The sequence below is a fragment of the Pan paniscus genome, chromosome 16 (assembly GCF_029289425.2).
Source record: "Pan paniscus chromosome 16, NHGRI_mPanPan1-v2.0_pri, whole genome shotgun sequence".
Lineage (NCBI taxonomy): Eukaryota > Metazoa > Chordata > Mammalia > Primates > Hominidae > Pan > Pan paniscus.
The window spans coordinates 21,922,946-21,949,544 of NC_073265.2; the positions used below are offsets into that span (position 1 = coordinate 21,922,946).

At 41.4% G+C, this 26,599-nt stretch overlaps 1 protein-coding gene across 2 annotated transcripts in view; it reads right to left on the reverse strand.

Moving 5' to 3' along the window:
- Positions 1 to 26,599, reverse strand: part of FMN1 (formin 1) — a 431,150-nt gene that overhangs the window by 382,642 nt on the left and 21,909 nt on the right. For both annotated transcript variants that reach the window (XM_055098140.2, XM_063596522.1), the window contains 2 exons: positions 19,514 to 19,602; positions 8,035 to 10,032 (listed from right to left, as the gene is read on the reverse strand). In XM_055098140.2, the coding sequence (XP_054954115.2) occupies positions 8,035 to 9,901 (1,867 nt within the window). In that variant the 5' untranslated portion in view covers positions 9,902 to 10,032; positions 19,514 to 19,602. The remainder of the gene's footprint in view (positions 1 to 8,034; positions 10,033 to 19,513; positions 19,603 to 26,599) is intronic.

A 26,599-nucleotide genomic window follows, 5' to 3' on the forward strand; every position in this document is an offset into this window, starting at 1 on the left:
AGCTAAAAAATCGGTATTTCACTGACTCTACCAATTTTGGTGCTTCCCTCTCCCCCACACCAATTTCCCCTGAATCATTCTAGAAATCATGTGTGCTCGTGGATGTAATTCTTCCTCCTCATCACTGCTTTCATCTCTTGCTTCGGCTGCACAAGGTGCCTCTTGATGCTTCCAAAATGGGCACCAGGGCTGCTGTAGTCAAAGGTGCCAGATGTGTTGCCCAAGGCACAACTGCCTACCTCTCCCGCTTCTCCTTGGGATAAGACAAAATCTCATTCATTCTACCATCAATAAAACCACACTGGATAAAATCTAGTTCATTACGCCCTTTCACACCGTGCTTCCATAGCACCTCCAATAGGGACTCTGCTTCCCCAAGTCTGTACATCCTGTTATGCAGAACTTGCCTTCAATGTCCTAAAGAAATTTTAGCAACATTACTCTTTAAATTTTCACACTGCTTTTTTTATGGCAGTCCTCTCTCCCTGTCTCCAGGCATGAGTCCACGGGGCTGGCGCAACAGAAAATCTGGAGAACATACGTCATGCTATTTTCAGTGTTGTCCCTCCCCGTGGTAGCCGCTACCCTCGGATGTGGCTCAAATTCTTGCTTTCCTTAAGATGAGCTTTGTCCTGTGATGATCATCCCAGCACTCAAGCAGAAGACTCTGGAGGGCCATGACTGTCAAATTATCCAGACATGCCCAGACAAGTCTGAATCCTAGGGAGAACATAGCTGAGGCCCAAGCTGCACACCTTATTTACTCTCCACAATTCCTCTGGGCTCACCTGGAAACCAACAGCTTTACTCAGTCACAGGAGCACTTCTGGGTTCTCCCTCTAAACACAAAACTGAAACTAAAGACTTTAACGTTTTAGAAAAAATACGTGAAATCTGAATGAACTGATTTGTGACTTTATTGTGAATAAAACCGTGTTACCATGAATTTTTTTTTTTTTTTTTTGAAATGGAGTCTCTCTTTGTCACCCAGGCTGGAGTTCAGTGGTGCGATCTCGGCTCACTGTAACATCCTTCTCCCAGGTTCAAGAGATTCTCGGGCCTCAGCCTCCCGAGTAACTGGGACTATACCATGAATTACTAATACAAAAATCTGAATCTCAGCGTTTGAAGTTCTCACTCACTTGCTTAGCGTGAAACCCAGTCCTCAAGAGAGGAAGTCCCTACCTCTCTTGAACAGCTCTTCAATACTGCAAAACTGTTGGGCCTCTGATGATAAAGTTCTTTCATTTCTTTTTGCCAAAGCTCCTTCTTCCTCAAGTGTAGGGGTCCTCCTAGGAGGATGAGGAAATGTTTGTCCAAGACATTCTGGCCCAGAAGTGTTCTCTCGTGGTACTTTTCCTTCAGTAGTTTGTTGTTCCTCCCTATTATCCAACATTCTTCCAGGACCCCTCAAATCCGTCTGTATCCCATACATCTCTGAATTCCAATTCTGACCTGATTTCAAGTTCTTTCCTATAAGGCTCTGAGCCCTTGTTTCAATATACTGGAACAATCCATGACTGTGAAAAAAAATTCCTAGAACCCTCTATGAGAGGGAAGAAACTCCAGAACATGCCATGATAGGAGGCTGAGCTGCCGGGGCACACAGAGGAACTCCAAGGGGATGGTATGACCTAATATCACAGCCCAGGGGCCACAAAGATACATTAGATATGGTCTGATTCCAATTTCAAAATTATCTAACAGAAGTCACTATCCCTGTAAATACAGTGATCACAAAGCAAATACAGTGAGATCGGCACCACAGTCATTTATCTGCTCACAGCTATCAAGAGGAAGGGGGTGGGGCCGCAGTGGTATCTGCTGTTTTCAAAAAGTGCTCTCTCAGGAGTCCCTAAGAAATAAAACAAAACAGGCCGTGGCTCACCCCTGTAATCCCAGCACTTTGGAAGGTCGAGGCGGGCAGATCACGAGGTCAGGAGTTCAAGACGAGCCTGGCCAACGTGGTGAAATCCCATCCCTACTAAAAATACAAAAACTAGCCAGATGCACACCTGTAATCCCAGCTAGCTGGGAGGCTGAGGAAGGAGAATTCCTTGAACCTGGGAGGCGGAGGTTGCAGTGAGCCAAGATCACGCCACTGTACTCTAGCCTGGGAGACAAGAGCGAGACTCCGTCTCAAAAAAAAAAAAAGAAAAAGAAATAAAACAAAACATACGCTTTCAATATTCAGTACTCTGCTTTATCAATTTGATATAATACTTGTAATCCAATTACAACCCGAAAAGGTTGTCTTTTTCTCATGTCCCAACCAATAATGACATGAAGCAGAGTGTTGACTTAACAAATATATCCAATGAATTATTCTCTAAAATTTAATATCTATTTATTTTAAAAATAGTTTTCTCTTTTACATTTATCAGTGGCTGTTACTTTTAATCATGGTGTTATTCTGCTATTTCTACACATCTTTGGAATTATTTCGGAAGGCTGTGCATATAGCCAAAGGCCACAGACTGCCACCCTTGCTTTATATCTTGTACTCTGAATCCAAAAATAGAGACAAGTGAAAAGCAATCCAGTGGAAGGTGTTATCCTCAAAGCATAATTCAATCTTAATCTGGGGAAAAATGCACAGGCATAGAGCTGGCTTGGGATTTTAAAACATCAGATTCTGGCCATGGTCCTGGCCTTTAAATCACATTCCCCTTTAAAAAGCAAAACAAATGAGAAAAATACTCATTTATTTTATATAGAAACTGACCTTAAAATACAAATTGTTCATTAGTGGAACATTTATTTCGTATTTCACATGCCAATGAGCTATTCTTATTTGAGATCATTGGAAAAGGCACTCTTTAAAATTCTCTTTATGCTTTACACAAAAAGCAAGCAGGCACAATGGGATCTCAAACATTGTTAAATTTTAAGAGCTTTGTGTGTTGTTTTTTGAAAAAAAAATATTGTTTCTGAATCCATGGACTAAAAATCATATTACCAGGACTTCTAATTCACTTTCTCTTTGTATGAACTTTTAACAATAAAAAGATGGTCAACCTAATCAAATTTAGAGGAGAAAGGTCACATGAGAAAGAAATAAAACACTGTAACAATCATTTAAGTATTAAGATTACCACTGTTCTATAACAAAACATATACCCATATACCACATAAACACACATTCTTCTTTCCCCTGTTGCTCATTTAAAATTCCATCCCATCTTTCACATCCATTCACTAATAAATCGGAGGGAAAAAACAGTAGCCACTACTTCCACTTCCTTATCACCTACTCATCTTCAGCCTCTTATAATCTACTCATAGACGTCATTCTACCGAAGTAACTCCCTCAAAGAGGGTTAGAAGCAACAGTATTCTCCTGTTCTTTATGGCATAATTCATCCCCCTCATCCAGACTCCCATTGGCTCCTCCAGATCCACTCTCCATTTTTCTCAACCTGCTCTTGGCCCTGGAGGGCTGACCCCGTAGACCACAGCCCTTGGCTTGGCTCCTTTACACTCGCTTTCTGGTTGGTTCAGTTAGAGGAGGTTTACAGGAAGTGGTCCAGAGGAGGGTGAGGCCAGGATATTTATCCCCACAGCTTCCTCTCCGCTGGGTGTCTCTACCAGAAACCACTGTTCCTGACAGAGGGTCCCCTCCATTAATCTCCCCTGTCTGGGCTCCAGTGACCACGCCTTCCCTTGCGCCTTCAGCCTTGCAGGTATCTGTTTCCTCTCAGGACTGTGAGTAATCCAGGGGCCTCTCTGAATTGCTTTCTTCCGTTGGTTTCTGGATTATGCTCTATCCTCATCCTATCCCTACCTCCTGGACTAGTGCTTTTTGAGCATGGCTTTTACAGCTCTCTAACAACCTACATTTCCCCTTGTAACAATGATATATTCTCAATGCTAAAATTCTTGCCTCAAAGGACATGGGGAAAACATAGAAAAGTGTACTTTAGCTATAATTGTACTCCCCACCCCCGACCCCACACACAAGCACTCTAGGTGGTGAATTTGTTTTTTTCTTAAAAAATAAAAGTAGTTAAATCACTCTTGAAGAATCATAAAAGTAACATATTCACTACAACCAGAGAAACAATATAAAAATATGTAAAGAGAAATAAAATTAATGCCTTTCTCCAATGCTTCCGCATCTTTCTCTTTCACTTCATTCCCCACCTCCACTGCCTTGACCCTCAATAAGGAATGTTAACAGCCTGGCCAGTGTTCTTCCACACTCATCTCCATGATATTCGAACCTGTACCAAACATATATATTTATATATTGGGAGGGGTGATAGTTGTTTTACAAAACCTGAGAGCATTTTATGTATTATTTTATAACTCAAATAGATACAAATCTAGATCAGTACTCTGAACAGCCTCATAATATTACAGAGCATAAATGCACAATCATTTATTTAACCATTTCTCTAATGATGGACATTCAAATTTTTTCTAGCTATTTTTTGCCACTACAGACAATGCTGCAATAAACATCCTTATGCCTAATTTCTTATTGGTACATATATTTATGTAAGCTAAATTCCTAAAAGTGGGATTGCCAGGTCATAGTTACACAGAGTTTTAATTGGGATCCTATTACTTTCTCAAAAGTGCATAGCAACATACTTTATGTCAACTTAATTCCTGTATTTGTTTTATATGGGTAGAATATGGCTGATGCAAGTTTTGAGTCCTATTTTCCCTCCATTAATTTTAGATAATTTTCTTTGTACTACATACTTTCTGTAGTAACCTTAAATGGCTGCATATGTCTATTAATGTTGTGACGCTTCTTTACAATTTTATTGGAATTGCATCAAACCTTAATATTAATATGGGAAGAGTTTATATTTACTTCCCATAATGTATATCCACAGAGAAAATCAAAGCTTTGACAGTAGTATTAGGGGTTTACACATGTAAATAAAATTTATTTCATGTATGCCTCTTAAGTCTTAATAAGTTGACATTAATTACATATTTTCATGGGCACAAGAATTGATCAAGAGATTCTCAGTTCTCAATATCAGGAAGAACAATGCCTGGAGCATATGCTTCCATCACCACATCAGTGACTTCAATCAAAGGAAAACAACCACAGGATTACTCAAGAGCATACTAAAGATTGGGCATTTCCCAAGTATGGTGAACCAAGCTCCCTGTGATTCTTCTGGCACTAAAAGGGTTTACTTTGAATCAAAGGTAAATGAAAGCAAGCAAAACAGAAAGGAATCCTAGCACCAAGCCCCAAGGACACTGCTTTGCAGGCTAGCACAACTAGAGTTCCTCAAGGTTTGGGGGAAGACCATACTCCACAAAGGCTTGGGAACATTCCACATCAGTCTCCACCCGCCAAATAAAATACTATAAAACCAATCTCCAGGTTGGCGGTGGGAGGAGGCAGGAGAAGAAAAACCTGACTACCAGTTCTTGTTAGTATATTTTCTATTTTATCACCACTATGTGGTGATAATGGAGATTCCCATGCATCATCCTTGAAATGAGAAGTTAAGAAATTACAAACCCAACAGAAGGTGCATCGCTGGCCTCTGTGATATCCTTATGCTACATCCTGCATGAATGGTAATGTCAGCTTTAACTGCTTAGTCTTGTAACAAGGATAAGCGGGTTTCACTGGTTCCTGGGAATTACTACTTGCCTCTAACATTGAAGAGTCTTCCAACTGGAAACAGATCTGATTACTTTTGCCAGACTTAATCTCTTTCTTAAGCAGTTAATGAGAGCTTTCAATAATCTTAATGACATCACTTCAATAAAAATACCTAGATGTTATTTCCACAGGAAATAAATGTCCACAGACCATAAACTTAATCTGGTTAATAGCTAACCTGGGAGAAAGGTGGGAGTTGGGTTCAGATAAAGGGACACTGTAGTGTGATGGTAAATGAATTATTCACCCCTCTTTCTGGACTGCTGGCAACTCTCTGAGCCCTCTTCTGGGTTTAGGTGGGAAGAAAAATGAAGTGAAAGACAAAGGTAGCTGGAAGCAGGAAACTTCTCCCTGTATGGGCTTCCCAGCTGCAGGGAGTCACTGAAGGGTTCAGAATATAAAGAGGACTCACGGCGACAGGAAAGGGAAAATCAAGAGAGAAAAGGGAACTAGACAGAGGATACAAATCAAAGGTACTATCTGGGGAACTCCCTCCCTCATGCCTTTCAAAGTAGGGCCAATAGGAGGTAATGGCTGGAGGCCCTATAGGAAGTCTCCACAGTAGAGAAGTTACCCATATCAAAAAAAGCTCTTACCCACTTCTACTCTCCTTCCCTTTTCCAGCTTCTTCTTTTATAAGGTTAGAAGCACAGGAGATGCTTACAGTTCTTATGACTGGTTCCTGAAAGTGCTGCTGAAGATCCCAATGGAAGGCTGAGGCCAAAGTAAAGGGAATGTTGAGTGATTGCACGGAGAGGCCAAAGGAACATGTGATCATCCATTCAACTTGTCACTCAGTGGGCTCACGGTCAGTCTCCAACAGAAACTGAATGTGCTCTGTGTGCCTGCCTTGATCCAGATACACTGGAGCTTTTATGATATTTTTCAAATAGAAAAAGGGCAAAATAATAAGATAATCCTACATTGAGGAAAAAGAGGATTTACTAAAGAGCAATGTATTTAATGCACAGTTTCTGCAGTTTTTGGAGTTAAGGCAGCTAAGATATTCTACACTCTTGCCTCCTGAAATCTCTCTCTTAATAATCTCAGAGAGTTTCCTTGTCAAGTGTTTCTAAGTCCTCAGCATCCGACAGGAGAAAGAATTTTCATCACTAGGGTTCTGCACTACGTGATATAAAATCTACGATTCTGTGACTTTCCTGGTGAAGCATATTGGTTATGAAAGTAGAAAATCTTATCAAAACAAGATTTATTGCAAAAAACAAGATGAAAAGCATTTACCACATTTTTAAAGCTCTACCCCCTGGATCAATGATCTAGAGAGATTTATAAAATTTCACAAGTTCAAAATGACCAAAAAGCTTTGAAGCTCCTCTTCCCTAGATAGATATTTTTTATCTCAAAAATTGCACTTGCTGTTTGCTCTAACCTGTAAGAGACTGTCTATCATATTAGGAGCTATTCCCTAGAAAAAGCATTGCCCACATGCTGTTAGAGGAGCTCTGAAAAAGAACACATAACCTGCACAATGGCATATAAAACCCTGAGATTCTGGCCACAACAGCCTAGAAAATGTAATGAATACCAGAGCGGTGCTTCTTTTACACAGTCTTTTTTGGTCCTATTGAATCCACAAAATTATTTTCATGTAACATTTTAAATCACATTAAGTATGTAAGTCAAATGAGCTCTTCAGCACCTTTTACATAAGAAATGATGCTATACCAGTAACAGTAACAACCCATAAGTAAAAGATACCTACGGAATAAAGTCAATTTGTGCTTATTTGGGAAATTTAAAAACTGTAAAAAAAGAAAACTTTGAACCATGTTTCTTCAAATTAGACTGAATTCATTCCTGTTCTGTTAAAACACAAAAGTTTTTGTCATAAAATAATAGCACTTATCGAGATGATTACTAAAAACAAACACACAAAAACCTCTAACTACAGACATAAGTGAAGACACAGCGTACTTTTGCACTTCTGCTTAGAGAATCCCTAGAATGACTCCAGCAGCGTGAATGGCAGAATTTAGGTCAAGAGGCCAATTACCCAGTGTTACCATCAAAGGCAGGGACAAGTTACCACTTCTCTCTGCCTGTTCCTGTTTTCCTTTGAGAGTCACTGTTACGCAACCACAGAAGTAACTTTAGAGGATGCCAAAAAAAAAAAAAACAAAAAAAGAAAGAAAGAAATAAAAGACATTCACAAAGTCCTGGAAGCAACTATACCTCTGAACCACTAGGTCAAAACCATCCTCATCATCTCCACACCCCCCTGTTCCACTCCCCGTTTTCTTGCTACGAAGTGAACTAATAGGCCTAGGAATTTTGGTCCATTGTTAATCAGTCAGTTTCTAAGTAGCACAGGCAGACTGATAGTTCCCCAATCAGCCAAGAATAGATTCAAAGCATCTTAAACAGAGACTAACCTGGAGGTGACTGGTGCTGGGGCTCAGCTGTGGTCTTCCCTGGCCCCAAGCTCTTTTCCAAAGGTTCCCCAGGCACCAACCGAGGTTGGCCTGCTCTGAGGAAGGCCGGGCTGGCTCCTTTGGTCTCCGTGACCTTTGCAGAGGATGGTGGCTCCAAGGTGTCAGCAGAGACGCACCCAGAGAAGACACGGCTCTTTCTACCAGGAGAGTCATTAAGAGCAGCTTCCCTCTCACCAGGCAATGCAGGGAGCCGGAGGATCCTGTGATGCTGCTGAGGGCTGGGGAGCCTTGGAGACAGAGGCGAGGGAACAGGTGACGTCCGTTTGTGTGTGCTGGACTGCGAGGCTGAATTATTAAACACCTTGCCGAGAGCTGCCGGTGCTGGTGGGGATGGCTTCTTCTTATCACCTCTGGGTTGTGAGGAGTCAGGACCTACTTTGTGGGGCAGATCCAGAAACAAGGACTTGTGGCCACCAAGGGGCAACCCGGCTCTCCTCTTGTTTCTCGTTTCTGGGCGAGTGTGGGGGACACTCGTGTGGACAGGGAAGCCCAGTCTTTTCCCCTCAGGGGCTTCATCTAACTTCTCACTCTCTATCACCTTCAGGAGGACCTTGTTCACGGCCCCCTCGGCACTGGCCGACACACTAGAAACGGAGGCTGTTTCCCCGGCTGGCGACTGCGATGACCCATCCCCTTGCCGCTCCTTGCCCTGCCGCCTGGAACCGTGAGCCCCAGCCTCAGCTCCCGGGAGGGTGAGCAAGTCGGCTTTGGGTACAAACTCAGCGTGGGCTGCTGGGCGAATGGCAATCGTCTCCTTACCCTTAGAATGCGTTTTAACTACTCTTTGTACCTGGGAGGACAGGTCCTGAACTTTGGCCACCACTTTGGAGACAGGTTTCTGCTTGCAAGTCCGCTTAGCCGGCTTCTCCATCTCATCCTTTTCTGCCTCTGGATGCTTCTCAGGGTCCTGGTGACTTTCAGACGAACCTGTTGGCTGATGCTCCAGCCCGCTCGGCGGCCTCCGAATGCCATCCCCTCCTGCCTCTGTGGAGCTGCAGTCAGGGGGCAGCACTTCTCTTCCAAGCCCAGTGTCCTTGAAAGCCGTCTCAAAGCTCCCAAAGCCAAGGTCTGTGTCTGGCGTCTTGGGAATATCTGGGGGGCAGCTCTCTCTCCTCTGCAGGGAGGAGGCAGGTGCCCCATTTGGGAGCAGATTTCCTTTCTCCTCTAGTACCCAAAGGTTAGGCCTTGTTCTAGAAAGAGGAAGGGAGTGGCTGGAACAGATCTGGTCCTTGCCCATCAGAGGAGCTGATTCTCGGCCTCCACGCCCTTTTCTTTTGGTCCTCTTCTGTGGGAGGGCCCCAAAGCTCTCTCTCCTTCCACCAGACCTCCGAGGCTTTTTGTTCCCGTGGGTGCTCTTCTTATTGAGAGGGCCCACGGGGAGCTCTCCCTGCCAGTCACCAGCACTCTGGAAACAGTCATCCTCGGGGGCCAGGCTCACGGACAGCTCTTGCAGCTTCCCCTCCTGGTTCCCCATCGTGATCCCCAGGATGTGGTCTGAGCTCAGGAGATTGGTTAGCAGTCTCTCCCTCTCTGTTGTGAGTTTGTACAGCTCAGTTAGAATGTCTTTCGTGGGAGTCTGCTTGAAAAATATGTCGCCTGGATGTTCGTCCGGCTCCTGGCTGAGGCTGATGATGTCTGATTCCTCCCTGACTTGGTAGCAGTTATGAAAACCTTTATTGGATCTGTCTAGAGTTACAGTGCCCTTGTATGAAAATCCTCTGACTTCCCCCTTTGGAAGACAGAAGCTGATGTAGCAGAGTTCCGTAATGGGCTTATGCAATTGGAGGGTACAATGAGTGCCTTCCATTATGCCTACCTAATTATTCATGCCTTGGAGATGCCGGTTTGTGGTCAGGCTTCCCAGGCTCCAGTGGTGAGGCATGTGATGGTGGCTATGCAGAGAAAGCAGCTGACAGTCATCTCCAGCAATGAGACTGCCTGTTAGAGGAACAGGGGAAGAAAGCAGCTTGTCTAACAGAGTGCATAAATCACACACCAACATAAAATCAAAGCATAACCATGACTTATCCTTCCTCTCTGGCTGACCTCAACAACTCAAGGAATCAGACAACAGCCAGATTTCAATCTCTTCCTCACTCCCACCCGACTCCTGATCAGTAGAACTTTTGTATAACTGAGAGATGGGAAAGTCCTCTCATTTCACCCCCAGGACAAAAGTTCCCTTTCCCTACATGGGGACTCACTGTGCAGCCTGGATCAGGTCTCTCAACTTCTCTAGAGCTTGGTTTATGTTCTTCTGTAAAATAGAGCTATCATAACTCCCAAAAGTCCTTATCTAGGGGGCTTTGAGATCCTTAGAAAACACAGCCATTTTCACAACTCATATTTGGAATATTACTTTGCAAAGATAGATCGATCAAGCCTTTTTACCCTCTAAAAACCACCTTCAAGATCTGAGCTCAAATTATCGATTCAACTTAAAACACAATGTGAGGAAAGATCTTAGGCCCCAAATTTGGCGTCAACAGTAAAAATTTCAATGTAAAAGTTTAAAATTTAAATAACTCAAGTCTTAATCAAGTTTTGCTGTCTTCTTTTTTATTTATTTTTTGTTGTTGTATTGCCTTCTTTTTTCCTTCCTGTTGTCTATTCGAAGCCAAATGGAATGGCAGAGGAACAGCAAAAAATCTATAAGGAACGGCTGGCCCTGTACAGATTTTTCAATGATGTCACCACAGAAATGGCTGAAATGTCACATAATTAGTGAAGGTGGCTGCTTCCTTGTATGATATGAGGGACCTCAGAAATGTCTCTGTGGCTACCATCCCCACACACAAACTCTATATTTCTAGTTTCTTAAGCTATTGCCCAGTCTTCAAGCCTTCCTTGCTTAAAACAAGCACCGCCCACACCCTGGGAATGATAACACAATAACTATTCATTAGCCCTTGATATCTTTAGTGAATTATTTTCCTCAGGTTTTTTTCTAACTGCTTCTAAATAGCAAAAAAGCTACATAAAAGTATATTTTGAGTGAAGGAAGAGAGAAAGGAGGAAGAGTCTGGTAAAAGTAACTCCTTGAGGAAGAGAGAGAAAATTAAGAGTGATAAAATGACGGTTATGAAAATTGCAGATATCTGGTCAAACCAGAATGCCAGGAGACCAGGAGAGGCCTTGCCTCTTTCACAATTGTATATGGGGCTGTTCTCACTCAAGTAGTTTTTTGGGTTTTTTTATTTTTTATTTTTAGATGGGTTCTTGCTCTGTCGCTTAGGCTGGAGTACAGTGGTGCAAACATGGCTCACTACGGTCTCAACATCCTAGGCTCAAGTGATCCTCCCGCCTCAGCCTCCCGAGTAGGTGGGACTACAGGCACGTGCCACCACCACCCAGCTAGTTTTTTTGTATTTTTTTTTTTGTAGAAACAGCCTTTTGCCATGTTTCCCAGGCTGGTCTGGAAATCTTGGACTCAAGTGATCCTCCCACTTCAGCTTCTCAGAGTGCTGGGATTATAGGTGTGAGCCACTGCTCCCGGCCGTATTTTTAAAACTTTTCTAAAATGCTTATTGCTAGCAGTTTCTAAAGATGCACATGTGTAGGGATACTTAATAATTATTGGTAAAAACTCTCTGCATTTGTCCAAGAACTCACTTAGGAGGTAGTCTCTTATTGTGTAATTTATAATAATCAGTAATAAAAGCAATTGCAAAGCTGTCAATATCCGCTGAGCACTAAGCATTAGGAGTTCAATTAATGAATTCTCAGACAAACTGAAGGGAAGCAGCAGATGAGCTATGCTGAGTTTTGGAAAAATAGAATGCTCTCCTCTCTCTTCAAGCATCATTTTCCTCTAGCTCTTCTTATCTCCTCAATTCCCATGGATTAGGAGTAGTGTGTGATGTTGGGGGAGGAGTGTTAAAAATTTTCAGAATTGGCTGGGTATGGTGGCTCACGCCTGTAATCCCAGCACTTTGGGAGGCTGAGGCGGGCAGATCACCAGGTCAGGAGATCGACACCAGCCTGGCCAACATGGTAAACCCCGTCTCTACTAAAAATACAAAAATTAGCTGTGTGTGGTGGCGCATGCCTATAATCCTAGCTAGTCAGGAGGCCGAGGCGGGCAGATCACCAGGTCAGGAGATCAACACCAGCCTGGCCAACGTGGTAAACCCCGTCTCTACTAAAAATACAAAAAGTAGCCGAGGCACGAGAATCCCTTGAACCCAGGAGGCCAAGGTTGCAGTGAGCTGACATCGCGCCACTGCACTCCAGCCTGGTGACAGAGTGAGACTCCATCTCAAAAAAAAAAAAAAAAAAAATTCAGAATCTGTTCAAAGTCACAGTTTATGCTGTAATTTCAAATAGGAATATGACTGCATATTCTATTCCCTAAGAGAGGGAATTTGCATATACTGAGCACATATACACTTATATTTTCATTTTGTTATCTCATGGAATCAGTACATCTCCATTTTACAGATGAGGAAACTGAAATTCAGAGATAAAGGAACTTGTCTAAGGGAATATGGCTCAGAATATGCAAGTTTCAAACCCAGATCTCTCTCACTACATTGCTTCATAGGTCATGTTGCTCTTCACCTACTGCCTTCTACTAACAAATTGGTTTTCCATCTAATTTGAATAGAGGAGGTTTTTTTTGTTGTTGTTTTTTGTTTTTTGTTTTTTTGTTAACTTGGTGTTACATAATTTCTTAACAATGTCTCACATCTTGCTATTTTAACGCTCACGGAGGCCAGGCGCAGCAGCTCACCCCTGTAATCCCAGCACGTTGGGAGGCCAAGGCGGGAGGTTGCTTGAGCTCAGGAATTTGAGACCAGTCTGGGGAACATAGTGAAAGCTTGTTTCCACAAAAAAAAAGAAAATTAGCTGGGAATGTGGTGCAAGCCTGTACTCCCAGCTGCTAGTGAGGCTGAGGCAAGGGGATCGCCTGCGAGGTTGAAGCTGCAGTGGACTGAGATTGTGCCACTGCACCACTGTACTCCAGCCTAAGTGACAGAGCAAGACCCTGTCTTTCAAAAAAAAAAAAAAGAAAGAAAGAAAGAAACAAAAACCACACTCATTGGAGAGCTTCAACATGTCTGATCAGGTAAAGTGCTGCTCCCTAAGGTCATCCCTTAAACAATAAAGTCTAGAAAAAGGGCACCAGGAGTTCACTACAGCTGGTATAGGCAGTAAAAACTCAATGAAGATTCTAATTTAGAAATAAAAGAAGAGAAGGACTGACATAAAGGCTATATCCTTTATGAGAATTACAGACATGTAGTGCCTGTTTACAGGATTAAGTACTTTTTTCCCCTGGTCTTTATAAGTCTTGGTTATGTAAATGGAGAAAATGTCACGGTTAGAACTCTATATGTTAGTCACAGTTGGGAAACTCAAGTCAAGGTTTAGAAAATTATAACATTGGATTTTATAGCAATAAAGCCACAATGCAAGGCATAAAGCTACTATTACAAAAAAAAGAAAAAAAAAATAACTTCACACTATTGCCTCATCCACCCAGAAACTTCCATATAGAATGCTCTTACCACACTTGTGGTACACATGTCCGGAACCAAAGAGGAGCAGAACAGAGGAAGAAAAAAGAAATGGGAGTTTGTCTCATGATCTTGGGACTACAGTTCCTTTGTTCTGGGCCCTGGGAAGCAGAATGTTGTAAGAAACTTTGTACTGAACTAGACTAAGGAGTTTCACTATCCCAGGATCCATAGGAGCCAATGAAGAATCCTAAGCTACTTACTTATACTTGTTATAAAAAGATTACTTCAGAAGTAAAGTAGAGACTAGACAAGTAGGGGGTAAGACTAGTGGTATAAATCACTTAGAAAGGTCTTTCAGTATTCCAGAAAGAAGCGATAGCCAAAACCAAAGCAGTAGCAATGTGATGGAGAAGAGATGGTCAATTTTAAAAGATAGATTTCAGGCCAGGCATGGTGCCTCATGACTATAATCCCAGCACTTTGGGAGCCTGAGGTGGGTGGATCACTTGAGTTCAAGACCAGCCTGACCAACATGGCAAAACCCCATCTCTACTAAAAATACAGAAAAAATTAGACAGGCTTGGTGGCACATGCCCATAATCCCAGTTATTTGGGTGGCTAAGGCATAAGAATTGCTTCAACCCAGGAGATCTAGGCTGCAGTGAGCCGAGATTGTGCCACTGCACTCCAGCATGGGTGAAAGAGTGAGACTCTGTCTCTAAATAAATAAGTAAAAATTAAATAAAAAGATAGAATTGAAAGGGTCTGGTGGTTAATTGGATATGCGTGACAGGAAAGAATTTGTTTTCATGATTTCAGATGTAGGTGACTGGGTAGATTGTGGTGCCATTCACAAAGATAAATGCACGAAGAGGAATAGGCTTCAGGGGAAGAAGATGAATTCAGTTGTGGAAATATTGAATTTGATGTATCAGGGGAATAATCAAACAAATATGTCCAGAACACTGCTAGATGCAAAGGGATAGAGAATGAGATCTAGGCTAAAGTTAACACATTTAGAAGGAATCATACAGTATATAAGGTGTTTCAATTCCATGTAAGATAAAGTAAGTGCACTCTATCCTAGCTCTCCCACTGAATGCAACAGAAAAAAAACACCAATATAAAATGCATGGAGCAGCTATTTGAACACTCTAAAAGTAAATGGTAACAAGCAGGTTGATGAGGAAGACCAGGCTTTGAAGTATCACCCAACTGTAAAGCAGGTAACTTTCTCAACTTTGTCTTTCAGTAGCCCCTAAGCCTGGACTCGAATGTGCCTGAAACATGGCAGTGAATATCAGCACAAACAGAAGAAGATATAGGAGGAGTCCTGTAATTCAGAATCAGGAATAGAAAGAAGTTTTCTTGTTGGCACCTAAAACTCTGAGGGAGGAGAACATTTCTCTATGATTAGAGGAACTGTAGTCCCAAGATGTATGGGGGGAAACCCCTGTTTCTCTTTCTCTCACTCTGTTCTGCCTCTCGTTGATTTCGGGTGTGGGCAGAGTTGCAGGAAGTTTGCAGCCAAAGAGTTGGAGGGTTAGTAGTCCTAGATTTCTAGTTAGAGGACTGAAATCAGAGCCTCAGAGAGCCCACAAGTATGGGGAAGATTATGGAGAAGGATCTTAGAAAGTGACCCATAAAGTTGTTCATGGATACCTGAATTAACCCCAGCCTGTGGATTGTGGATCTGAACTTAAACACCATACGAAGGGCTTTGAAGAAAAATGAAGAGATAAGACAACTTCCCAGGGCCTAGGCTGGCCACTGGGTGGCACATACATGGGATGGAACACTGCAAAAGCTTTGAAAATGGAACTGACATGAAAACCACAACCCACAGGAGGCTCATTGGAACTGGAGGACTGAGCCAAACCAGGTTGACTAGCTGGTTGTTTCAACAAAAAAGGATCTTCCCTGAGCAAATGAACTTCAACCTCAACCCTCTAGAGTGTTCCATGTCAGAAGAAGGCTTTAGAGCAGGGCAAACTCTTCTCTGTGACAACCCATTAGAAAGTCAGAATGCAGTGTGGAATCATCACACATATTTTTCATCCAAGAAACCAGAGGAAAAAGAGCAGTAAGTCCTAAGAGAAAAAAAGCAAAAGGACAGGAAATCACTGTGCATTGGGGTTAAATACACTGGCGTTGCAATTCCATGCTGAGTTCACAGGACTATTTCAAACAGCATTGCCTCATTCTACTTGGACTCAAATGCAGCGGCTCTGCAGAGGCACACACTAAATTATACATCTTAATTCGGCCTGTGAAGTGACCTGCTCTGGTTATGTTCAAGGTAAAAGCACTTTGCTTCCCAGGGAGTTTTCGTGTCTTCTATTTCCTCTGACAGGCTCCAGGCTGGCATTCTGTCTATGACAACATTGCAGCAGTGATTTCTCCCTTGATTCTTTTTCCAAGAAACAAGTAGATTACCTCACTGTACCCCAAATGGAAATATCTGTTCTGCCTCATCCTAATGAGAAATGATTGCCTTTTAGTAGATGCTATCTATTGTTCATAGCATATTTCACCAATGCTAAAAATAAGATTCAAGAATTAGTTGTCGTCATTCTGTCTGCTGACGGCAGACATCCTAATTGATTTTGGCCTTAAAAGGCCAATGCAAAGCTTTCTTTGCCTAGTCATTGGCACAGTCTTTCCCTGTGACTCCATCTGAGCCCAACACGGCTAAGACAGATTACCTGTATTCCATTTCTAAACTGGAAAATTTTTATTAGTTCAGTCAAATTCACACTCTACCTTTCACACCCTCCTAAGACCAAGAGACTGACTTTTATGAACTCAATCAACAAGTTTCCTTGCCCTGTGGCTTCTACTAGATTTAGCCATTGGGAAACAGTAACAGATTGGAGGGCAGATGGAAGAGGGCTCGGGACCTTTATCCCCTGACTCCCTATCTCCTGGGCTATAGTTTGGTAGTAGGCGTGCCCTCTAATGAAGACCACGCTCCTCTGGGGTAGTTCTCCTCCAGCTGCAGCTGCTTTCTCTGAGTACCATTACTGCCCCCTCCCCTTGCTCATTTAGTCCTAGATGGCTTTGAATTCTGCCTCTCCTGTGTGATTTTGGACAAGTTATTGCCTGCCTTTCTCCTTTCCATCCACCCTGGGATGGAGTGCAGCTTTTTCAAAGAGTAGATTAAAAAAACAAAGGAAGGCTGGGCGCAGTGGCTCACGCCTGTAATCCCAGCACTTTGGGAGGCTGAGGCGGGCGGATCACAAGGTCAGGAGATCGAGACCACCCTGGCCAACACGGTGAAACCCCGTCTCCACTAAAAATACAAAATATTAGCCAGGTGTGGTGGTGAGCACCTGTAGTCCCAGCTACTCAGGAGGCTGAGGCAGGAGAATGGCGTGAACCCGGGAGGTGGAGGTTGCAGTGAGCCGAGATCACGCCACTGCACTCCACTCCAGCCTGGGTGACAGAGTGAGACACTGCTTCAAAAAAAAAAGATATGTTACAGACAGTTTTAGGTAGCAACTTTAGTAGAGTGAGAGAACACCAAACTAATTATTATTACAAAGAGCAAGTGAGAATGCTAGTGGTTAAGACAAGAAAAATATGAGTAATAACCTGTACCGGTATTTGCTATTTTGGTTTCTTGTCTTGTCTTTTCTTTTTTTTTTTTTGAGACTGAGTTTCGCTCTCGTTGCCCAGGCTGGAGCGCAATGGCACAATCTCGGCTCACCGCAACCTCTGCCTCCTGGATTCAAGCAATTCTCCTGCCTCAGCCTCCCGAGTAGCTGGGATTACAGGCACGCACCACCATGCCCGGCTAATTTTGTATTTTTAGTAGAGAGGGGGTTTCTCCATGTTGGTCAGGCTAGTCTTGAACTCCTGACCTCAGGTGATCTGCTTATCTCGGCCTCCCAAAGTGCTGGGATTACAGGCATGAGCTACCATGCCTGGCTGTTTTGTTTTGTTTTGTTTTGTTTTGTTTTTGAGACGGAGTTTCACTCTTGTTGCCGAGGCTGGAGTACAGTGGTGAGATCTTGGCTCACTGCAACCTCTGCCTCCTGGGTTCAAGCGATTCTCCTGCCTCAGCCTCCCAAGTAGCTGGGATTACAGGCAGCCGCCATCATGCTCGACAAATTTTTGTATTTTTGGTAGAGATGGGGTTTCCCCATGTTGTCCAGGCTGGTCTCGAACTCCTGACCTCAGGTGATCCCCACACCTCAGCCTCCCAAATTGCTGGGATTACAGGCGTGAGCCACCACGCCTGGCCTGTTTTTGTTTTTTTTAAGACATGGAAAACAGAAGTACGTTTTCAGTTTGAAAAGAAGGAAGTAGCAAGGAAGGAGATATTGATGATACAGTGAAAGATCGTATGAAACATGGGAAAAAAGGCACCAGAGGAAGAAGACGTGGGCTCAAGGACACATGGGGAGGAATCAGCCTTGACAAGAAGGAGGATGGTTTCCCACTCAAAGACTAAGGAAAAAAGATTATTATGAGATAGCACTGAAATTGAGAGAGTTTACATATTTTCTCAATGATTTTTGTTTTCTTCAAAAAGTCTGTAAATTTATGATTTTCTTTGCATTCTAACAATGTCACAAGAAGGAAAGCACTAAACTAGAGTTTCGGAGGCAAAATTCCTTCCTGTGAAACTCTGATTTGACTGTGAGACCACCAGCATAAGCTATGTCTTATTTTAACATATGGGCAAATCTCTACAAAACTGTAGAGGACAAATTTCAGCCAATATAACTATTTTAGAGGACGAGTTTCTGGCCAAAGTCACAGCTGGTTATTAAAGGGAAAAAAGGGGCTCCTTTTTGTGTACGTTTTTTCATTGCTGTTCGTTTTTTGACCCACAAACCAACCCACACAGATACCCAGATATGTTAACAAGGTGTGCGCATTGAAGATCCTCTCAAAGACGTCGAGGAATTCTTTCTTTGCCTCTCCCTTACCTTTTCAAAGCTTAATTACATAAAGAAAAATGAGTATTAGCTTTCCACATGATTTCCATGAAAATTAGATATTGAGATCCTCAACACATCACTGGTTTTCCATCACTATCTGGCTAACATCATCATCTACAGGAGATGTATGAGTATGCTGAGGAAATAAGCCCTTTCCCCCTGATTTAATTTTTAATTTTTATGGGTACATAGTAGGTATATATACTTATGGGGTACATGAAATATTCTGATACAGGCATATAGTGCATAATAATCACATCAGGGTAAATGGGGTATCCATCACCTCAAACATTTATCATTTCTTTGCATTACAAACATTCCAGCTATACTGTTTTAGTTATTTTTAAATGTACAACAAATTATTGTTGACTGTAATCACCCTGTTGTACAAATACTAGTTCTTATGAATTCTATCTATGTTTTTGTACCCACCGCCTGATTTAAAAAAAGAACCTGTAGATAGAAGATTCCTACTCGTTGAACATTTAAGGCTTTACCAACAATGGTGACAGCACAGCATCTCGCTAAAGGTGGGCTTAGTACATTTTACTTTGTAGTTAGTAAGACAAAGAGAGCTTCCTTTTCAACTATCGGGAGTATCTTTTTTAGATATGTGAACACATTCTGTGGAGTTTGCTTTTATGAGAACTTTATATCAGGAACAATGGTTGCATATGTTACATCAAATTTGCATTTTCTGATTAAGGAAGCTGCTCTTGAACAATGGCTTTCCAATTAGAGAGCACAAGGGGTTTAAGTAGGTTTTTCTTTTTCTTTTTTTTTTTTTTTTTTTGAGACGGAGTCTCGCTCTGTCACCCAGGCTGGAGTGCAGTGGCGCGATCTCGGCTCACTGCAAGCTCCGCCTCCTGGGTTCACGCCATTCTCTTGCCTCAGCCTCCCGAGTAGCTGGGACTACAGGCGCCCGCTACCACGCCCGGCTAATTTTTTTGTATTTTTAGTAGAAACGGGGTTTCACTGTGTTAGCCAGGATGGTCTCAATCTTCTTACCTGATGATCCGCCCGCCTCGGCCTCCCAAAGTGCTGGGATTACAGGTGTCAGCCACCACGCCTGGCCGGTTTTTCTTTTTAACAGGGAACTGCAAAGAGACGATTGTAACCCCATTTATAGAGGATTGAGGATGCAGGCAGGGTGCTTTGATGGTACTCTCATTTTTAAAGGTCTGCCACACAGTACAGCTCTCAAGGAGGAAGGTGGGGACCATGGGGGCTCTCCAAGACAAAGCTGATCTGCCATCTCTCCCACTTCCCTGATAGCCACATCTGTTGACAGAAAACCTATTTTTTGGTTGTTGTTGTTAAAATGTCTGTTCATTTATAAACCTAGTAACATGGAAGGAAAACCTATTTTAATTATCTCACATTATGTGTGTTTCGATTTTATAAAATACTGGAAATCTTTTTATAAATCACAGTAATATGACATCTGTTTAAAATGTCCACAAAAGAAGTTCTTTGGTTTGAACTTCCATTTGAGCCAAACCACCATCATGTGAGGCAGACATAGCAGATGCGGTTATTGTCACTGTATACCCAAGGAGGCTAACGGAGACAAGAAATTTCAAAGCGACTTGCCCCTGGTCAACTAGTGAGCGCAATGGAACTGGACTCAAATCCAGGTTTCTGGACTCTCCGTATGCTGCTGTTTCCACTACCCTAGTACCACTGGCACTCGCTTTTTCTTTTTCTTTTTCTTTTTTTTAAAGAAAGAAGACCAATGAAACAAAGTGCCATTTTTAAAAAGCCCAAAATTTAAAAATGTATTGCTGGACAGGACTTAAAATACAATATAGTACTATATGCAGTGAAGCAAGTGGACTCAAAGCCACTACTTTGTAAAGATTTCTCATTTAAATATAATTTTATTAAATCTTGAAATAGGAACCTTCTAAGAAAAAATTCATATCCCATCAAATACTCAGAATCCTACAAGAGATTATATAGGCAACAGTTTCACAGGTGTGTTTGCTTCCTTTTTGCTTTGTTGCTGTTGTTCAGGGAGAGATACTGGTATTAGAGTTTTACAAACTCTTTTGTTTACCATGAGGATCAAGGAAGGCCCTCTTCATCTTAATCCAGCGTTATTTCACGAAATCCATCCTAAGAGTTAGCTATTTTGAAATGCACTTCGTAAAATACCAGTGACCATATATATAGACTGCTTAAACAGAAGGATCTACCCAGGGTAGAAAGGGCTGTGTAACCCAGCAAGGGAAGCATTGGGCCATGAGTTGGAGGCATGCATCCCAATCCAACAAGGGCAACTGGACTCACCACTGCTGTGTGCCAAGCTCATGTGTTTCTTAGTAGACTAATCAAGGGGCAGGAAGATAGCAATTTGTGGACAAGCAGTAAAAATCTAGTAAAAATTAAATACTTAGGTGAGGTAATGAAATGAGTAGATTCATACTTGGTTAAGATGGAGAAAGAAAGAGGAGAGGAGAGAGATGACATTAGCCAATGATATGGTTTGGCTGTGTCCCCACCCAAATCTCACCTTGAATTGTAATAATCCCCATGTGTCATGGGCAGGCCAGGTGGGGATAACTGAATCATGGTGGCGGTTTTCCCAATACTGTTCTCATGGTAATGAGTAAGTCTCATGAGATCTGATGGTTTTATAAATGGGAGTTCCCCTGTACAAGCTCTGTTGCCTGCTACCATGTAAGATGTGCCTTTACTTCTCCTTTGCCTTCACCATGATTGTGAAGCCTCCCCAGCCGTGCGGAACTGTGAGTCCATTAAACTTTTTTCCCTTATAAATTACCCAGCCTGGGGTATGTATTTATTAGCAGTATGACAACAGACTAATACAGCCAACATTTCATGAGGTCTTAACCAGTGCTAGGCCTTTGGCTAAATGTACACCATGCCTCATTCATTTACAGTTGACCTTTGACCAAAGCAGGGGTTGGGGTGCTGACCGCCTGCCTGCACAGTCAAAAATGTATGTATAACTTTTGGTTCCCCAAAAGCTTTACTGTTAATAGCCTACTGTTGACCATAAGTCTTACTGATAACATAAACAGTTGATTAACACATATTTGTATGTTATATGTATTAGATGCTGCATTCTTCTAATAAAGTAAGCTAGAGAAAAGAAGATGTCATTAAGAAAATCACAAGGAAGGGAAAACATTTATTCTTTATTAAGTGGAAGTGGATAATCCTAAAGGTCTTTATCCTCATTGTCTTCACATTGAGTAGGCTGAGGAGGAGAAGGAAGAGGAGGGGTCTTGCTGTCTCAGGGACGACAGAGGCAGAAGAAGTGAAGGAGAAGGGAGGGAGGAGAGACAGGCACACTTGGTATAACTTTTATTGAAAAAAATTCACGTAAAAATGGATCCACTAAGATCAAACCCGTGTTATTCATGGGCCAACTGTAATTCTCATAGTCCTATGAGTGGGTACTAATAATTCTTCCATTTTACCCATGAGAATCATGTAAGCTTAGGGAGGTTAAGTAACTTGTCCAAAGTCACAGAGTTATTCAGTCACAGAACTAGAACTTGAATCCAGGACTATTTTAAAAGTCTCTCTGAGTAAAAGTGACAAAATACTGCATTTCTTAAAACTTCAGGGAGAAATAATGAATCTGTTATGGGAGGCCATCAGGGGGCCTCTAGTATAAGGATTATTTTGCTTCTCTTCAGAAAAATATGGTTAACAGATTGTGTTTATTAAGCAATTAACACTATGATCTATGTGCCCCTTGATCAGAATATAAATTAATCCATCTAGAAGCAAGGACAAAAAACACACAATGTTTGCAAAATTCCTGTTAGGAATTCCTCTTTGTCCTGAAAGTATGTTAGTGCTCATGGTTTAAGGTTTCTGTCAGAGCCTAGAGAAGAACTTGTCCCACAATACCCCAGAGAGAGTGACAAAGGTTAAAACTGGACATCACCATTAAGTTTGCCTCAAGTCAAGTAAAAGAATTGTGACTGAATTTCAGTTTCTGCCACAGGGGATATACTAAAAAGGGTCAAAGTGTCAAAGTTTGACGTGGTCCTCTTTGTGATTAGGAGGTTGGCTGTGGCTGTGGACAGTTGGTATCTGCTCAAGCATTTAAACCAACCCCAACTTTGGCACAAGGCTGCAGGTTCTAAAGGTAATATCTAAACCAGATCTAACTAGCCGCTATCCCTTGATATTGGAATTTAAAATAATTAAAGTCTCAGTCACAAGTGCTAAGATGAGACCCTCTAGGTCACAGCAGCCACAGTCTGACCCAAAGGGCTTAGCATAAAAAGTGGTGCCGCCTTGGGATGAACAATACACAGCTTCTTCCTCTTAATAAACTGAGCTGCTCTGGGAACTCCCCATTTGATTGCCACTCACAATTTCAATACTTTATACAAAAATCTCATATCCACAATTCCTGCAGTTGGAGATGTCACAATAGTTCTTTCACACCATTTACATACAAGTTTAGAAGCATTTCCAGATGATTCCACAAATTCATTCTCAACAGTCTGTTAATTGAGCTCAATAGAAAGGCAAAAACATAAAAAGGACATTACTTATTAGAATGACTGGCTTGAAAAGAATAAAGGGGAATATAAATATACATTTATGAAACTAATAAAGCCAAAGCTTTGTTGCCCTAGATAACTTGCTATAGCAGCCTCACGCTGCTTCTAGAAATCTACTATGCTCCTAGGATTCAAAACACATCCTCAAAACACATAAATAAAAATCCTTTGAAAACATAAAACAGTTTAATAAAAACAATTTCTGAATTTGACATTGCTAAAACTTCGAATTTGATTGAAGGAATAAATATACGCAATAAAAAAATTCAAACGGAATTTTGAGACAAATGGCTACTGTTGAGATTCCTAATGGGAAGAAGGGTAAGTTTCTTCCTCTTCCAAAAATACCAGGGAATTTCTGGGAATTAAAGAACTCTGAACACAGTTCTAACATCAGGAAGATTTTACATTGTCTATGGCAAATTTCAAAGACACTTTGAAATAAAAGCAAATATATAATAAGTATAGCAAATAGGTCTGTAATGAGAAGGAGCTGGGACCGGAGATCCAGCTTTTTATAAAAAGCCTTTTTTTTTTCTTTTCCTTTTTTTTTTTTTTTTTTGGTAATAGCCTTTTCCAAAAAGTTGCAGTCAGCATAAATTGCAAAATAAATCTGTGAACCAGATGAGGCCACTATTGAGCATATTATTTATTCTTTTGTCATCAGATTAAGTAATATTTTCTAAAGTAGATACATACTTGCATAATAAATCACTTTTCCAGTTGGATGATTCTGCAGAGATTAAGAGATCAGGATTACCAAGAATATCCTTCTCAAAAAGCCCAATACCATCAGGAGAAAGATGCATTTAGCTGCATTTATTTAAGCCAAATAAATTTATATCAAGTCTTTCTTCTAAAAACCATGTTTTGTGGACCAATAGAACTGAATGGAGAACCCAGAAATAAGTTCACATATTTACAATCAACTGATTTTTGACAAGGGCACCAAGAACATACATCAGGGAAAGGACATCCCCTTCAATATACAGTGCTGGGAAAACTGGACATCCATCTGTAGAAGAAATAAACTAGACTTGCTATATCTCTTGACATAAACAAAAAATCAACTCAAGATGGATTAAAGACTTAAACGTAAGACATGAAACTAGTAGTGGAAAACGTAAGGGAAACACTTCAGAACTATGGACTAGGCAAAGATTTTATGGCTAAGACCTCAAAAGCACAGGCAACAAAACCAAAAATAGACAAATGGGACTATATTAAACTAGGAAGCTTCTGCACAGCAAAGCAGAGTGAAGACACAGCCTGTTGAATGGGAGAAATATTTGCAAACTTTTCATCTGACAAGAAACAAATATACAGAATATACAGGGAACTCAAACAACTGAACAATAAAAAAAAAAAAAAAACCCGTTGAAAAATGGGCAAAGGACAAGAATATTTCTCAAAAGACATACAAACGCCCAACAGGTATATGAAAAAATGTTTGATGTCACTAATCAGGGAAATGCAAATCAAAACCACAATGAGATATCATTCTAACTCAGTTATAATGGCTAATAGCAGACAAAAAAATAACAGATGCTACTGAGAATGCAGAGAAAAGGGAACTCATACACTGTTGGTGGAAATGCAAATTAGTATAGTCATTATGGATGAAGATATCTCAAAAAAAGAAACTACCATATGATCTAGCAATTCCAATCCCACTACTAGGTATTTATCCAAAGGAAAGGAAATCAATATAAAGAAAATCAGTATAAAAAAGGGATACCTGCACCCTCATGTTTACTGCATAGCAAAAGATATGGAATCAACCTGTGTGTATAAACAGATGAGTGGATAAAGAAAATGTGGTATATACACAATGAAATACTATCTGGCCATAAAAATAATGAAATCATGTCATTTGCAACAACATGGATAGAACTGGAGGTCATTAAATAAGCCAGGCACAGAAAGACAAGTATCGCATGTTTTCAGTCATATGTGGGAGCTAAAAAATTGATATCATGTAAGTAGAGAGCAGAATTATAGTTATCAGAGACTGAGAAGTGGATGTGGAGAGAGGGGAATGAAAAGGGGTAGGTTAATGGGTACAAACATACAAATAGAAGAAATAAGTTCTGATGGGCGATAGTAGAGTAACTATAGTTAACAGCAACATATTGTATATTCCAAATAGCTAGAAGAGAAGATCTGAAATGTTCCCAGCATGTAGAAATGGAAATTGCTCAAGGAGACAGCTGTCCTAAATATCCTGACTTAATCATTACACATTCTATGTATGTAACAAAATGTCACCATGTATCCTATAAATAAGTACAAATATTATATGTCGATAAAAAAACATGTTTTGGAACATTAAATGTTTCAGGAAATGCCAACATTTATAATATAAGTAACTTCGGGGCATGGAAATTTAATTCCAGCAATGGTTCTTGGAATTTAATTATTAATGGAGGAAAAATGAACTATGGGTTTTTTTTAAATCTTGATGTTGGGAGGTAGGATACAACATTTCCCTATTTCTTTTCTTCAGTCTTAATTTCCTTCCCAGACCCAAAATCTCATTACTGCAGCTACAGTTAGTTCTTGCTCAATCTAAGATGTTTCAAAGAAAATATGCAAAATGCTATTCACAAATGCAATTAGAAATGTGATCACTTATACAACTGTGTGTACATATCACTAACCGCCATTATAATGTACAGCCATGAATAGTATTTCAAACACAATGATTCGAATTAAAGAAATGTGTTTTTGGCCGGGCGCGGTGGCTCACGCCTGTAATCCCAGCACTTTGGGAGGCCGAGGCGGGCGGATCACGAGGTCAGGAGATTGAGATCATCCTGGCTGACACGGTGAAACCCCGTCTCTACTAAAAATACAAAAATTAGCCGGGCATGGTGGCGGGCGCCTGTGGTCCCAGCTACTCCGGAGGCTGAGGCAGGACAATGGCGTGAACCTGGAAGGCGGAGCTTGCAGTGAGCCGAGATTGCGCCACTGCACTCCAGACTGGGTGACAGAGCGAGACTCCGTCTCAAAAAAAAAACAAAAAAAAGAAAGAAAGAAATGTGTTTTCTATTTAAGACACTTATAGATTTTATGGTATTAATGAAAATTTGATGTAATTACTAAAGTACTAAGAGGTGGAATGGGTGGACTTTTGTTTAAATGATCAACCCACATACTAAATGGAGGTTCCATGACAAAGTTAAGCAGAGACCATTGGTATACTCAGTTATCTGGAAGAGGAATAGCAAGATGAAAAAAGGTACCACACATGCGGTGAGAGTGTTATGTGGCTCTTCATGAGTGATGGGTACAGCCATCTGCACAGGGAGGAGCAATTTAGTCACCAAGGGATGGGACAGAAAGGGGAAGAAGTGTAGGATACTGACACTGGTTATGTGGTTTGACACACAGTTGGAAATTCTTTATTTTTCAGCTCCTTTAACCCCAGCAATTTAACTTCTGCCTCATAAGGTTGTTACCTTCACTTTATGGATCATAAATGGATTCACAAGAGGTTCACGAGAAGGAAGTGGCAGAGTTGGGCTTCAACACAAGGTCA